The 17,379-nt window shown below is 38.7% G+C and overlaps 1 protein-coding gene across 6 annotated transcripts; it reads left to right on the forward strand.

The window, feature by feature from the left end:
- Positions 1-220: 220 nt before the first annotated feature.
- On the forward strand, positions 221-11,014 carry Znf24 (zinc finger protein 24). Of its 6 annotated transcripts, XR_013089070.2 has the most exons (6): positions 221-311; positions 2,313-2,815; positions 3,056-3,203; positions 5,653-7,445; positions 8,232-8,282; positions 10,663-11,014. XR_013089070.2 is itself a non-coding variant. In XM_076837192.2 (4 exons), exons 2-4 carry the CDS (start codon positions 2,396-2,398, stop codon positions 6,189-6,191), a joined length of 1,107 nt encoding a protein of 368 aa, XP_076693307.1. In that variant the 5' UTR covers positions 221-311; positions 2,313-2,395; the 3' UTR covers positions 6,192-11,014. The 6 variants fall into 6 exon arrangements, 1 of the variants encoding a protein (XP_076693307.1); XR_013089066.2 differs by having other exon boundaries at positions 5,653-9,229; XR_013089067.2 differs by having other exon boundaries at positions 5,653-8,282.
- The last annotated feature ends 6,365 nt before the right edge of the window (positions 11,015-17,379 follow it).

A 17,379-nucleotide genomic window follows, 5' to 3' on the forward strand; every position in this document is an offset into this window, starting at 1 on the left:
TTTGTGAGACTGAAAAGACTATCTTAACGGCAGCATTCTCCCTTTTCCGTTTTTTAAAAACGGAACAGAATGCTGGGCTATTCGAGCAGAGGCGCTGGGCCAAGCGCAGCCTCAATGCGGTCATTGTCATTAGGCCGCCCTTCCCCCACCTGGAGTGCATCTCCATGGCAACGCGGGGCTTTGCCTCTCTCCGCCTCCTCGGGCCTGCAGACCGGAAGGAGTCCGCTCCGGGGGCTTCTGGGAAACGGCTTGTAAGCGGCGTTTCTGCGTCTGCCTTGGACAGCGAAGCTGCTGCAGTTCCTGAGCCAGAGGTTTGCGCAAGTTGAGGGAAGGGTATGAGGAGGAGGGGGACGCCGGGCTACGGTCTGCGGACCTTTTAGCAAAAACCGGCGAGGAAGCTGGCGGGAACCTTTCTCAGCTTCCCAAGAGGCGCGGAGAAAGGGCCATGGTCTCCGCGCCTAGCAGTTGAGGGGCGGGAAGGGGTCAGCGGGAGGCCCACCCGAGCCTTAGGCATTCGCCGGGAGTTCTACGTTGCTTCTGCCCTCCGAGACCCTCTTTTTCCCCCTCCCCCACCTGCCGGTTTTGTTCTATTTCGAGGCCCTGGCGTTTCGCAGAGGCTTCTGGGAGTTATCTCTGCGGAGGTGGAGACTGGGCGGGCCTTGCGCGGGGGCTGCCGGGACTGGTAGTTCCGCTCGCCGCGGGCGGAAATGCCGTGGATTCGAGGCGGTGGTGACTTGTTGGCCTCAGGTCCTCTGTGGTCGTGGCTCGGAGTGCTGGGAGGAGGGGCTGGAGGACTTCGGGACGAAGGTGGTATACACAGCGAGTCTCTGCAGGACTGAGGCAAGATCACCTGGGATCAGTCACTCTTCCAAACACTGGGGACTCGAGGCCTGCCTCCCAGCTCTCCCTGTGCCCCACGAGCCGAGTGCTATATAGCATAAAAGGAAAATAAATTTCTCTTATATAGAAATTCTTGAGCCATTGGTAAAATCGGATCCTGGGATAGGGATGAGTAAATCTTTTGGCTAGACTGCTTGTAAGACCACCACATCCAGAGTATTTAAACCCGTATGTATTACCTGCTGGATAAAGCATTTTCGGATTCTTACTCTTCGTCTTGATCAGTTACAAAGTTGTTTTTGTAAGTTACAGCTTTTATATTCTGGAGCTTGAATACTTGTAGTAACTCTATGCTCATTCTCAATTCGTGGCCTCCGCATGACTATGCAAATACTAAGTAAGGGATCAGAAAGTAGCACAAAGATTCCCTGAAGTTAGAAGCTGGGAAAACTGAGTCATCCAGTATAAGAGACTCTGAACTACTGCAAGAAGTTAAAGTGGTTCTGAGAATGGCTTTTCTTTGTTGTTTTCTTTTTGTTATTATTTTTTGGTACTGGGAATTGAACCCAGGTGCGCTTAACCACTGAGCCACATGCCCAGCCTTTTTTAATATTTTTATTTAGAGATAGGGTCTCACTGAGTTGCTTAGGGACTTGCTAAGTTGCTGAGGCTGGCATTGAGCTCACAGCCTCCTGGGCTGCTGGGATTTCCAGCTTGCCCCACCATGCCCGCCTTTTGACAATGCCTTTTCTTAACAGAATTTGCTGTTTAATGCCTGTCATTATAAATTTAAATGCAGTTACTTTTAAGTTGACTCAAGTAAGTCAGGGAACATCAGCCCTAAATTGTACATAATGTGTTCCAAGATCAAGCACATTTAGAAGACCCTGACATAGACCAGTTCTTGCTCGGATTCGTTTGATTGTTGAAATGGGGTTTGTCAACTTTGTAGGTCATAGTCTGGCAAGGTTTTTCTGTAAAGGACCAGATAATAAAAATTAAGGTTTTTAGGTCATATCATCTGTGTTGAAACTACTTAATTCTGCCATTGTAGTATGAACCATGAACAAATAAAACAATTTATGGATATAGACATTTTAAATTTATATTTTCACATCATGCAATATTTTTTTCAACCACCAAAAAATTTCAGACTTTTCTCATGTGTTATGAAAACAGGCATCAAGCTAGATTTGGTTTCGATCTGTAGTTTTGCTGACTCTGGTATAGGCTTTTTATTGTTCTTGTTGATGATGAACCTTTATTTATTTTTATGTGGTGCTGAGAATTGAACCCAGTGTCTCACACATGTTCGGCATGTGCTTCTACCACTAAGCCACAACCCCAGGCCTGGTGTAGGCTTTTGATTGGAATTTTTAATCCAGTAAAAGAACAAATATTTTTTCTTTATCAGTATAAATCCAAATTCTTAGTATATTTGGTCACATGTGTTTTTCTTTCTTGTGCCTCAGGAGTACCTGTGAAGAAAACAGGACATTTTTTTGAGGATTTTATCCTGCTTTTATTGTCTCTTCTTGAAGTATTACAAATCAGAATGTCTGCACAGTCAGTGGAAGAAGATTCAATACTTATCATCCCAACTCCAGATGAAGAGGAAAAAATTCTTAGAGTGAAGTTGGAAGAGGATCCTGATGGTGAAGAGGGATCAAGTATCACCTGGAATCATCTCCCTGATCCAGAGGTTTTCCGACAGCGATTCAGGCAATTTGGATACCAGGATTCACCAGGGCCCCGTGAAGCAGTGAGCCAGCTCCGAGAACTTTGCCGTCTGTGGCTCAGGCCAGAGAGGCACACAAAAGAACAGATCTTGGAACTAGTGGTGCTGGAGCAGTTTGTTGCTATCCTGCCCAAAGAGCTACAGACTTGGGTTCGAGAGCATCATCCAGAGAATGGAGAAGAGGCAGTGACAGTGCTGGAGGATTTGGAGAGTGAACTAGATGACCCTGGACAGCCGGTGAGCCTGCTTACATCACTTTTCCTGGGGTCAGAAGCACTGACATAGCAGTTGATCAACTGCTGAGTTAATTTCACTTGATTGAATTAAAGTTATTTCTATGCCTTCTTCCATATTTCCTTACTACTCTCTTTCTGTGTCTTTTGGCATCTGGGCCTCTGCAGTAGATATTTTGTATGGTTTTTCTTGGATGTGTTTAGTAACAATTCTTTTTCAACTGAACCAAAATAATCTTTCCAGGTTTCTCTCCGTCGACGGAAAAGAGAAGTACTAGTAGAGGAGATAGTATCTCAAGAAGATGCTCAGGGATTGCCAAGTTCTGAGCTTGATGCTGTGGAGAACCAGCTGAAGTGGGCATCCTGGGAACTCCATTCCTTAAGGCACTGTGGTAAGGACCAAAACTTTGTGTGGGCTTTTTTCCAGAACTGTTTGCTTGTTCTTATTGTGGGGGACTTTTAACCCAACTCCTTGGACAGACATACTATAAAATCCTTGATTTGGGGGGCCAGGGATGTAGCTTAGTGATAGAGTGCTTGCCTATCAAGCACAAGGCCTTGGGTTTTGAGTTCCAGAACTACCAAAAAAAAAAAAAAGTCTTGATTCTTTTCTAATAAAATTCGATTGCTGACCTCAAATCTTCCACCCCGCTCCCTGGGACATCTCAGCCTTTTCTTCCCTCTTTTCTAAAGACCTCCCATGTCACACTAGCATTTGTCTTACTCTGAGCCAGCACCCACCCATAGACCAGGTCCTTCTATTTTATACTTAGTATTGCTTATTTGTCATCTGAATCTGTTTTCCATTTACTCTTAGTTTCCTGTCTAATTCATAATAAGTTTATCTCATGCCTCTTACCTTTTAGTTTATTATATATCACTGAAGTTTTCTAAATTTTTAGCTACTTCTTTTTTTCCTCAATGTGCTACCTAGAATCATTTTTTTAAAAACTTTTTTGTAAAAATGATTTTTAGGGTAAATTCTTTCCTTTTTCTAAGTTTTTATGCAAAAATAGACTTTCTAGCTATAATCTCTGAATGCAGGAAAATTAAGTTAAAATTCCGTAATTGTAATAATTCACTTAGATCACTTGTTCTCTCTATATTGGCAATTAATGCCATGTACATACTTTTTTATACTTTGATACAACCCAGTGTATTTTAAAAATGGCTGGATTTCCTTTTATATTTACGAGTTTAAATGAAATTTTGTTTGAAACTGCTTTGGGGATCATTTCTTGATATAATTGGGTGATAATTCTGGTATGCCACAGAATGAAGTCTGAGCATGTTTCCCTTGCCAAGGGGACAGTGCTAACAAATCAAGTTTGCTGAAAATCTGCAATTGTACATGTTTTGTGGGACATTCTTCTGTGTAAGAACCACAGCCCTTGATCTTTGGACGTGATATTTGCTTGAGTAGAGAAGTTCTCCTTGTTGTGAAATTTAGAATAATTTTTTTTACCTGTTTTTTAATAGCCTCATTTCAGCACTCTAGTCTCCTCCACATGTGGGACATTGATTTTTTTGTTTGTTTGTTTCTGTGCCCCATTGTCCACACTTAATCTTCATACTTCTCTGTTCTTCAACTTTCCAAGCCTTAGTTAATTAATCTTCTATAAACCCTTAAGAGTCAGAGTCTCCGTATCTTCTCCTGACTTATTGTCTCTTTGTTGATCATAATACTGTTGACCACTTTTTTGAGTGATGCTACTTATCCTATCTATATCAACTGTAATTTTTTGAGACTTGAAGTTTTAGGGAATCCTTACATAAGACTTACTCTTACTTCTGACTATAGGTTGGTGATGGTACTTCTTCTTCTTTTTTTTTTTTTTTTAGAGAGAGAGAATTTTTTAATATTTATTTATTAGTTCTCGGTGGACACAACATCTTTGTGGTGCTGAGGATCGAACCTGGGCCGCACGCATACCAGGCGAGCGCGCTACCACTTGAGCCACATCCCCAGCCCCTGGTGATGGTACTTCCTGTTGGTAATTTAGGCTTTGCTTTCACTGGACATCTCTCACTGAGGCTTAGAAATGACAGTTTTTCTAAATACCATGACAGATACCAAGTAGGGCAGGTTTCTTTTATAGGAAACCTCTTATTGGTTAAAGGTATATTGAATTTTTAAGTACCTTGTCTTCAATTAACATAGGATGCTCTCAATCCTTCTTCAGACCCCCCCCCCTTTTTTTTTTAATCAAAACCTGTTGTCTGCTTTTAATTTAATCTTGGCTATGATCTGCCTTGCTCATTTTCAGAAATAGCTACTTTATGACAGACTACTTATTATTTACACCTTTGTGTTTTGATTTAATTTTTTAAAAATATTTATTTTTTAGTTGTAGATGGATATAATACCTTTATTTTTTATGTGGTGCTGAGGATCGAACCCAGGACCTCGCACGTGCTAGGCGAGCTGAGCCACAACCCCAGTCCTTGATTTAATTTTTCTTAAAAGAATATTATGATTTCCTAATGGCCATTTTTTTTTTTCTAACAAAATTTCTTCTAGACCTAACCATTTCATTTTGACTATCTCCCAAACTATCTTAGAATCTACCATTTATTATTCTCTAGATTAGTGTTTAATTTAAATAGAACCTTTTATGTCATCATGTTATGCTGTTACTTCATTAGCTTTATAATTAGTCATTTTATTTTTTGGGCGGGGGGAGCATCCTTAACACTAATTATCAGAATGCTGTTTATAGATGTGCAGAACAATTTATTCTTAGTTCATTTAAATTTTTTTTTCTTTCGAACATCTTTTCTCCCCAGATAGGCTGTGCATTTTCTCTTTATTTCATATTTGCATTTTTCTCTTTGTTTCAGATGATGATGCTCGGACTGAAAATGGAGCACTAGCTCCAAAACAGGAAATTCCTTCAGCAGTAGAATCTCATGAAGTTCCTGGTACTCTCAATATAGGTGTTCCTCAGATTTTTAAATATGGAGAAACCTGTTTCCCAAAGGGCAGGTTTGAAAGAAAGAGAAATCCCTCTCGGAAGAAACAACATATATGTGATGAATGTGGAAAACACTTCAGTCAAGGCTCAGCTCTTATTCTCCATCAAAGAATCCACAGTGGGGAGAAACCTTATGGCTGTGTTGAGTGTGGGAAGGCATTCAGCAGAAGTTCCATCCTCGTACAACATCAGAGAGTCCATACTGGAGAAAAACCTTACAAATGTCTTGAATGTGGGAAAGCCTTTAGCCAGAATTCTGGGCTTATTAATCATCAGAGAATCCATACTGGGGAGAAACCTTATGAATGTGTTCAGTGTGGGAAATCCTATAGTCAGAGCTCAAATCTTTTTAGACATCAGAGAAGACACAATGCAGAAAAACTTCTGAATGTTGTGAAAGTTTAAGAAGTCACACACAAACACACACACACAAATCAGCACTCAGGTCTTTTTCTTCAAAAATGAAGACACAGTTAAAAACATGAAGTGATATAGAATAGTTTTTTTTCCCTATTGACTATCAGAAAATCCGCTGGGAAATATAAAAAAGTCTTCATTCACCATTATTATTTTATCTTGGAAAAAAATGGTGTTATACCTGCCTAGAAACTGAAATTTTAAACTTAATTCAGGTGTTAATGCCTAATTTCTCCATGTGATGTTTATATTCTGTTTTTTCCAAATAATGAACTACCTGATTGTTTTTCCCTTTTAAGTTTTATTTCCTAGACAAATACCTTATTGTTATGTTGATCATTGAAATGTTCTTTGTAAGGATACATTCCTTTCTACTTTTAAAGGGTAACATAGGAACTATAAAGTCTCAAAACCATCTTTTTAAAATATATCTTTCTGTTTTACCTAATTAGAATATATATTTGAGAAAACAGAAGATAAAGAATGGCTGAAAGCATCAAAATAAAAGGAGCCTTAAGATCTCAGATAAGTGATGGTGATAAAAATCTCAAAAAAGTGAATGGAATGTCTAGGTTGGGAAGATATACAAATACTTGATCTCTGCATTGAAATGTAGGAATTTTAAGTATAGTCCATCTCCCCCAGGAAACTGACAAACTGCTCATTGTATCTTATTGGGGCCTGTTAACTAATGAAAATATTTTCCCATTTATTATTTAAAAGTAGTTTAACAATAATTGTAGAAGTGTTAAGGTAGAAATTTTAACACTAAAAATGGCAGTACTGAAAGGCAAATGTAAACACAAGTTAATGGTCTGACTTGGCTTTTGGGAAGAGACTCAAAAGATCATCATTCTTTTGCCTTCATCTTTATTAAAGACAGATGATTACCTAACAGGCATCATGTATCAGGTTTGCTATTTTTATTCCTTTGGTACAAAAGGGTTGAACACCAGGCTAAAGCAGCCATGCATTTATTATTAAAACATTTTCTACCGACAAGGCACTGTGCTAGGTACTGTAATCCTACCATTAAGTTGGTAGGTGTTTCTTCCACTGTAAATCATAGGGGATTTAATATAAAGCTGTTTCATGTAGTTACCCTCTTTTCCCCTGTCAGCATTCCCAGGAATGTCACCTCTGAGATTCCCAGAGCCATAGTTCTCTTACCAGGGTGTTGTATTTGGAGGGGGATGAGGAATCAGCTCAAAGAGCTAGCCAGCTCTCCAGCATTCTTCAGAGGTGAGTCCAGGATACATTCTTACCACAGTTTGGAGGTTTATGAATCTCTTTTAAAAAAAATCAATCTCTAGTAGTGTTGAGGTTGTATCTACATGTTAAGTTAAATGGACTGTTCTTTAAAAATAAACAACTAGGCTATTAACAACTAGTTTATTAACTATCAGATTGATTGAACTATTTTTAATTTTCAGTCTTAACACATTTTTTAAAAATGTATTAAAGTAATACATTGTTAGTAGTAGGATTATATACTCCTTGACTGAGAATTCCAAGTACTGTGTTTCTACTGCTTAGTGGAAAACTCTGGAAGTTAAAATATTGAATGAGAAAAGGCTTTTTACAGTGGGCATCATTTTATGGAAAGTGATCCATGCAAATCCAAATATTTCATAGTTGCAGAGATTTGGGTTGTATTTGGTGCTTGGATCAAATTTTAAAATGGGAAGATGATTTGCATGAGTCTGATAAAAAGCATAGTAATAAATGCAAGGCCAGCTGGTGGAGAAGTGAGGCAGAATGGAGCTTGTTTATAGATTTTCTGATAACAATTATAAGAAATGTGCTTTATAGATTAAGATTTATTGAAGTATAAATATGTAGTAATGATATAATGTATTTTAAGTTATACAAGAAAATATAGGGACTTTTGTTGGGGTCTTTTTTTCCTTGTGACTGAGAGGAAACAAGTCAATGTCCAATAAAGCTATAAACTCCTCTGCTCTGAGATAAAATGATCTTGAGTTGATTTTTTTATTTATAACTTGCTTCTTTCCAAGTACGTTTTAGGTGGCATATTTGGAAGACTGCTGGGATGACAGGATTCTTGTATCAGAGTAGGTAAGAAGGGAGTGATGTCTCAGAAGTTGGATTTTGTGCTTTCTAAGATCTTATATTTGAGGAAGCTTCCCTTTGGTAGATTTGTCATAAATGCCAAAGATGTTGGGTGTTGTGAGAGCACAGAAAAAGTAGCATTATATTTAGCAAATATGTTTTTGTTTTACCAGCTGATAAACCTGTGCATAGTTCAAATTCTAAGGCAAGGCATGTGGGGAAAGCAACTAGATAAGGAAAAAAAAAAAAAAAACAGATGGTGGTACACAGGGAGAGGATGTGATAGGATGTGTGCTCACCATCTTTGGTTAGGGTTAACTAGACATTGATTTAGAATAGCTCATTAGTGATTTATGGTTTCATTCAGACATTTCACTTATGCCCATACAGAAAATCATAGTAAATTGGTTGCCAAGCAGTCACCCAACCAGAACATGTGTTTGGTTAGCAATGAACTATTGTGTTAGGGGCTTGCAGTAGCCTTTAGCTACTGGGAGCATTTGCTAGTTACTGTTAAGTTTTATATTTTCTTGGAGGTTATGCTCTTTACATTCACAGCAGTCAATACTTGACCATTTAGCAGTGTCTTACATTTGTGTCAAATGACGGGGAGGTTACACGTATTGAAATAATCTGCATGCTAAGTATTGGATTAGACATTACCTATCCCACCTAGATTTGTAGACTAGGGAAACAAGATTCAGAGATACATGACTTACATGTTTCCAGTTAAAACTAAAACTCAAATCTAGTTCTGTGGACTCAAGTACAGATAGTTTTCACTATAAGGCTGTTAAATCTTGGTTGATAAATCTTACATTTTTATGTTTTTTGGCTAACAAATGTGAAAACTATTCAAGATGCTCATTGATGTTTTTAAAGTTTTTTTTTTTGTAGTACAGAAATGTAAAGCCTTCCTCAGAAGTGATGGCGGTTTGGTTTGTTGAATTTAGGTATATACATATTTAAGCAAAAATACTTTATTTGGTAACACTTGGGGGTTGGGTTGCTGCCTATAGGCACGTATTAAAGTGCTTTACCATGGATTAACTCAACCCTCAGCAACCATATGAGGTTGGTACATATGCCCATTTTACATATATTGCACTAAGACTTGCCCCCCTCCCTCTACATTGATGTAGACATTTTTCATAGCTGAATACTATTTCATTGCATGAATATACTCTTAGTTAACCAACCCCACATTGATGGATTATTAGATTTTTTATAAATAACAGGCATAGTTAACATCCTGTACATACATATATTTTGTTACCTTTGTGGGTATTTCCGTAATACAAATAGCTAGAAGTATATTTATTGGATCAGGGAATGCACATTTGACATTTTTGAAAAATACCATCAAAAAGATTATACCAGTTTACAGCTCCATTCAGTAGTAAGAATGACTGTATGCCTACACTCCTGCCAATGCTGTGTCCTTAAAATTTTTTGCCTGATAGGCAAATGTGGTGTTTTTTTTTGTTTGTTTGTTTTGTTTATTTCTTTTCTTTGATTAACAAGGAGGAACATCTTTAACATCTTTTCATATGTTTACTGGGCATTTTTTTTCCTATTGTGAGTTGCTTTTGCCCATTTTTTTTTTTTTTTGTAATTATGAAAGTATAAATGACTACCTTCTCATTACACAAAACTTAAAAAATACACAAGAGCAAAGAGACTATATTTTTCAGGGCTTCCAGTCAAATTCCACTTTCCATAGTTCAGAATACATCCTTCTAATACCCTTTCTGTAAATTTCCATGTGGCCATACATAAAACACTATTTTTACATAGGATCATACATCTGAAATTCATTTTTTTTAATCTCAGAAATGACACTGAGGTCTTTAAATTTCTTTTACAGTTAAATGGGATTAAAACTATGAAAATACCATTATTTAACTATTCCCACCTTTTTTTCTTCTGCTATTACATTGCCAAAGTAAACATTCAGATCTTTGTGGATGTGTTGAATCAATTCCTTAGGTTGGAGTCCTGTAAGGTAGATGGTTGGGTTTAAAAGTTTGCGGTCTTATAGACCCACCTGAGCCTTCCAAAAGGTCTTCATGAAAACTAATATATTTTCACCAACTGTATGGAAAATGCTCCTTTCCCCACATAGCCTTACCCATACTTGATAGTCTTTAAATGTTGGGCAAAAGAGAAAAAAGAAATCCCTTTATTTTGCATTTCCCTGATAGTGAAGTTGGAATTATTTTTGTGGTTATCAGTCATCTATATTTATACCATGGATTGATTGTTCGTTTCTTTTACCTGCTTTCGTATTGGGTTGTGTGCATTTGTTTTTGTTTGTTCATCTTTTTTCCCATCTTCTGACAACAACCCTTATTTATTGCGGTAAACCCATTCCCTTGTGGCTTAGGTGAGCACGTGTCCTGGCCTCCTCAGTCCCACAGCTCCCTAGCCGCAGCTGTTAAAAGATGCGTGTGTAATTTAAGCCAGGCTAAGGAGAGCCCTCAACAGAACTTCTGCTAAAACTACTGGAAGAAGGCTTCACAGAGATCCCAGGAACCAAGGACGATTTGAGCCTGAATTTGTACTATGCGGAGAAAGCCTGTCTGAGGAGAAACTTGGAGGCCAACTAAAATGGAAAGAGAACTAAGTTCTGATGTCATTTTTCTGGAGGCCCTAGATCCAGCTGTGCCTAAAGTCTGCCCTACCTCCGGACTTTAAAGTTTTGTGAGCCAATAAAGTCCCTTTCTTGTTTAAGATAATTGGATTTGGTTTCTGTCCTGATAAATATGTAGATTATTTGTATTTTCTCATTGATTTGTAGAAGACCTTTGTAATTTAAAATTCTAGGCTTATACTTCACACACTATATGAATTAATAAAATCAGCATGGCCTTCCATTATTTGGCCTCTGTCAACCTCTGCCATTTGTCATCCTGCTCTCCCTATACCACATGCCATACACACACACTTTACTTTTTAACAGTAACTGCACATCTGTGTTGAAATGCATGAATCAACAGTTTCACCCAGCCAGTTTGACAGTTCTCTTCCCATCCTTCCTCCAGATTAATTTGTATGAGACTTGGGTATGACACTGTTGGGTCTGTTGCACCTACTTTCTAATGCTGCTCTTAGAACACTCCCTATGACTTGATATCCACCCCACCACCAACAACATGGTTCTTTGAAGTTATCAGGCCTGTGGATTTGTAGATGCTCGAGACCTGTGCAATAAATTAATACGTTTGGTTAAATAATACTGGTTTAATACTTAGAAATGGGGACAGGTCTTTAAAGAACATCCATATGAATGTATAGAGAACAAAATGTTAGTGGGGTGTTACTAGAACTATGCATGACTGGGTGATTTTTATTTCTAAACTTACTATTACATTACCTTCATAAAATATGTAAAGAAACTTTTTAAGAATTTAAAACCAGATGGTGATTTTGTTTTGTTCAGCTGTTCTCAGCATTCTGTCATATTCCTTTGCCCAAAACTTCTAATGGTCTATCATCTCATTCAAAGGAAAGTCAGTTCTGCCAGTGGCCAACCAGGTCTTCACTGACTGCCTGCCCTCCTCACCCCCTTTGTCTCTCTGGCCTTACCTTTTCCCCATGTTCATTCTCTCCAGCCACGTTATCCTCCTTGCTAATCAAGCATGGCTTCCACATCAAGTTCTTTGCAATTGCTGTCCCCATGCCTGGAATAGCCTTCCTCCAGAGTCTCATGGTTGGTTTCCTTAAAGTTCGCTTTGTGCAAACTTCCCTGGCCAACCTGTCTAAATCACATTACCTTTCCTCAATACGTATGTACCTAAAATGTATTTATTAGGAAACAGGAAACCACTTACGATTATCACAGGTTGACTAGTTAATCTTGTATCTTCCTTCTCAATTTTAGACCAGCTGCTTCTGTGTAAGGCTAACCTCTCACTGGATCCAAGTCCTTTCACATAACTCAACATTCCAGTAATCCATAACTTCACATCAAATCACCTTCTGGGTTTTTCTAATTAACAAGTAGTTATACTGTTTTTGTCACTGAAAACACTTCGGAAGCCAGAGGTGCATGGTGGAGCATACCTGTGATCCCAGTGACTGGGGAAGCTGAGGTAGGATGAGCACAATTTGAGGCTAGTCTCAGCAATTTACTGAGATCCTGTATCACTAAAAAACAAAAACAAAAACAAAAAAAAAACTCTGAAATGTGGCTCAGTGGTTAAGTGCCCCTGGGTTCAATCCCCCAGTACCAAGAAGAAAACAACCCTTCATGTCAGATGGGATACAGGGACCAGATCTAACCTGCCTGACCAAGTAGAGTATTGGACAAAATATATCACACAGAGGCAAAGAATGGGAAACATGAGATCTCACCAAGAAAAGAAACCAGTGATGTAAACTTAAATTGCCCCAGTTTAATACCAGTCCACAGCGCAGGGACCAGGAAACCAGACCTAGCTTGGAATTAAGTGGAGAAAATGGAGCAAGGGGTCCCAGGAGGCCATTGTAGCTGACTTTTGCAGATCAGAGTACCAGAGAGGAGATAAGTGCACAGAAAGAAGACATGAATTTTGCAGAGGATTCCTCCTTGAGTATTCAGTTGAGTACTTAAAAGCACAATTGAGTTTGGGGAAAGAACAAAGAGATTAGAGGGGAAAAAATCACTAGAAATCACAAAGAGCCTGAGTAGGAAACTTTGTAATCCACCGGACATGGGGTAGAGCAGTGGTTCTCAAACAAGAGCAACTACGCCCCAGGAGACATTCAGCAATGTCTGAAGATGTTTTTAGCTGTTAGCCAGGAGAGATGGGCACTATTGGCATCTAGTGGGTAGAGGCTTGAGATATGTTGCTAATCATCCTACAAGGCAAAATAATGACCTAGACATCCCTGAATGTAATATATATACATTAATATGTACATGTGTAATATATAATGATATATATTATAATATATACAGGGTGTATATATATATGTATATATGGATGAATTTTGAAATATGCAGCACCCAACAAAACACAAAATATACAATGCCTGTCATCTAATGAAAAAAGTCATACAAAGATTTAACTGTATACCAACGATGAACATATGAAGCTTGAAGTTAAAAACAATACCAGTCCCTCTAAAAAAAAAAATGGATGTAAATCTAAAAAAAATTTCACAAGATCTATATGAGGAAAGCTACAAAACTTAGATTGAAAAAAAAACTAAATAAAATGGAGACATCCACATTTATGGATAGGAAGCTTAATATCAAGATGTCAGTACTCAACTTCTCTAGATTTAATGCAATCCCAATAAAATCAAAGCTAATTTGTGAATACTGACAAACTGATTCTAAAGTTTACATGGAGAGGCAAAATGCCCATAACAGCTAACACAATACTGAAGAATAGCAAAGCTGAGGACAGGCAATATCCAATTTCAAAACTTACTATAAAGCTACAATAACAATAGTCTCGGTGAAAGAATTGTCAAGTAGATCCACGAGACAGAATGGAGACCTCAAAATAGACCTACATAAATGTCGTCAACTGATCTTTGACAAAGTAACAATACAATGGAGTTAAAAGATTGTCTTGGGGATGGGGATGTGACTCGAGCGGCGCGCCTGGCATGCGTGCGGCCTGGGTTCGATCCTCAGCACCACATACAAAAACAAAGTGTTGTGTCTTGCCGCAGTCTCTGGCTGGGCACAAATCACGAGTCTCCACACAGCTTGTAGATTCAAACAGCAATTCTTTATTCCCGAACTCACACCGGCCATCTACAAACACGTTCTGGGGAAACCCACATTCTCTGCCCAAATCCACTACTCTGCCCAAATCCACTACTCTACCCAAATCCACTACTCCTGGGCTTCTGTCTCCCAAAATATACTGTCTGACCCTAAGCACTCAAGAGGAACTCAGCAGCAGGATACGCCCTATTCTAAAGGGGGAACACCCTAATCTCCTATTATGCTAAACTGCCCTATTCTAAAGGGGGAATACCCTAATCTCCTATTATGCTAAACCGCCCTATTCTAAAGGGGGAACACCCTAAACACGGATCCTGCCCTGGTCCTTGAGCAAGGTCACCTTTCAGAAGTCCTTCCACTAGACAGCATGGGAGTAAGCTGGCAAGGAATTTGTCATACCTACTTGGCTGATGGCTCCCAGCAGTGTCTGCCAAAAACTAAAAAATAAATATTAAAATTCTCTCTGTCTCTCTCTGTCTCTCTCTGTCTCTCTCTCTCTCTGTCTCTCTCTCTCTCTCTCTCTCTCTTTCTCTCAAAAAAAAAAAAAAAAAAGATTGTCTTTCCAACAGATAATACTGGAACAGCTGGGTGGAGTAGGACACACCTATAATCCCCCGAAACTGGGGAGGCTGAGACAAGAGAACTGCAAGTTGAAGCCCAGCCTCAGCAACTTAGCAAGTTCCTAACTAATTTAGTGAGAACCTGTATCAAAATAAAAAATAAAAAGAGCTGGTGATGTGGCTCAGTGGTAAAGTGCCTCTGGGCTCAATCCTCAGTACAAAAAATTAAAAATAAGAATCAAGACAGATCTTATATCTTTCACAAAAATTAAATAAAAATGGATCATAAACCTAAATATAAATTGCAAAACTAAAAAACAATAGAAAATCAGATACTTCGGGGCCAATTGAAGGATATGGGTTTACCATAACCCCCAGGACAGGGAAATGACAACCCCCCAAAAGTGTCTGACCCGAAGGAGGAGGAGGAGGGTGGTGGAAAACAATTATTAATCCTCTCCCAGTAAGTCTTTTCCAAGAAACAATGGACCCCGAGGGAAATGAGCAATACTCATCCCTTTCCAGGTTCAATCCCCAGCATCTCCACCAAAAGCAAACACTCCCAATAACCAAGGGTCCTGAAGGTAGGAGGTGGATACTGAAACGCTGGGTCCTGGACTTTCACCCTTTCCCATTGTCCATGAGTCCAGGAAGGAAAAGGTAAACAGTGAAGCTCTGGGTAACAGTGGACCTCAGAGGAAGAAAATAAGCAGTGGGGGCCTGAACTCTGAGCTTTCATCCATCCCCAGTAACAATGAGTTTCGAATCTTTACAACTCTGCCCAGACCACCATGTTTTGCCTGAGCCTCTGATAATTAACCACTCATACTGTAACCTATAAAACTCAGAATCCTTGGTAACCGGAGGCCATTTTCCACCCCAAAAATGAGCCCCTCCGATGCCTGACTGATTGACTCCACTGCTGAATAAACAAAAGCTTGCTGATCCATTTGAGGTCTGCTTCCATTTCCAGTTATTTGTGCTTACACCAACCAGTGACTTTTTAGATACAACACCAAAGGCATGATCTATGAAGGAAAGAATTGATAAGCTGGCCTTCATTAAAATTAAAAATTTTGCTTTGTGGAAGACATAATCATGAAAATAAAAGGTAAAGCAGCTGAGAATGGTGGCACACACCTGCAATCCCTGCAGCTCAGGAGGCTGAGGCAGGAGGATTGCAAGTTCAAGCCCAGCCTCAGCAACTTAGTGAGACCGTGTTTCAAAATGAAAAATAAAAAGGACTGAGGATGTAGCTTAGTGGTAGACTACTCCTGGGTTCCATCCCCAGCACCCAGAATGAGAGAGAGAGACGGTGGGGGAGAGATGGAAAGGGAGAGAGCACGCGCAGGGGTGGACTCACAAACTGGAAGAAAATATTTACAAAAAAATACTTAACAAAATACACTATATAACACTGTACAAAGAAGGTCATGTATTTCCCATATACTCTATACTGAAGTTAATCTGAAGAAGTTACATATTGTGTGATTCCTACTATTTAACATGGTACAAGAGGTTACTAATATACCATGTGATTCCTACTATATAACACTGTACAAAGTATATTTTCAAAATACACAAAGAACTCTTAAAACTCAACAAGAAAACAAAAACCTGATTTAAAAATGAATCAAAGTCCTTAAGAGACACCTCACCACAGAAAATATATTGATGGCAAATAAGCACTTGAAATGATGTTCCACATCATATCATCAGGGTAATGCAAATTAAAGCAAGAATAATATATTACTACACAACTACTAGAATGGCCAAAATCTGGAACACTGACAACACCAAGTGCTGATAAGGAAGTAGACCAAGTGGTATTCTCCACACATGACTGGTGGGAATGTAAAACAGTAAAGCCACTGCAGAAGACAATTTGGCAGTTCACAAAACTAAATGCAGTCTTACTATACAATTGAACAACTGTAGCTCTTGGTTTTTACCCAAAGGAGTTGAAAACTTATATTCACACAAAACCTCCATAAAGATGTTATAGTAGCTTTTAAAAATAATGGCCTACATTTGGAAGCAACCAAAATGTCCTCCAATAAGTGAATGGATTAACATGGTCATTCCAGACATTGAAGTTTTATTCAGTACTAAAAATAAATGAGCTATCAAAGCATGAAAAGACCTGATAAAAACTCAAATACATATTATTAAGTGATAGAAGTTAATCTGAAGAAGTTACATACCATGTGATTCCTACTATATAACACTATACAAAACAAAACTATGGAGACACCTGAAAAAATCAGTGATCACTGGAGTTAGGGGATGAATGGGTGGAGCACTAAGAATTTTTGAAGTAATGAAACTACTCTCTATGATTCTACAATAGTATAGTATAGTATTATATACATATAATGTTATATATAATATTTTATATATAATTATATAGATATAAATAGATAGATATAAATAGATAGATAGATATATCTCCAAACCCACAGAATGTACCACACTGAAAATAATCCTAATGTAAAATACAGGCTTGGGTGATGTGTCAAGGTAGGCTCATTAATTGTAATAATGATATCACCTTGGTAGGGAATAGTGATAATGAGGGAGGCTACGCATGTGTAGGAGTATAGAGCATATGGGAAATCCATGACCTTCTGTTCAATTTTGCCGAAAGCCCAAAACCACTCCTAAAAAAGTCTATTCCCTCCTCACAGAATCACCATCCTGCTCAGTGCCTAAACCATGTGCCGCAGTCTCTCGCTGGGCACAAATCACGAGTCTCCACACAGCTTGTAGATTCAAACAGCAATTCTTTATTCCCGAACTCACACCGGCCGTCTACAAA

The sequence above is a fragment of the Callospermophilus lateralis genome, chromosome 17, assembly GCF_048772815.1.
Source record: "Callospermophilus lateralis isolate mCalLat2 chromosome 17, mCalLat2.hap1, whole genome shotgun sequence".
NCBI classification, from domain to species: domain Eukaryota; kingdom Metazoa; phylum Chordata; class Mammalia; order Rodentia; family Sciuridae; genus Callospermophilus; species Callospermophilus lateralis.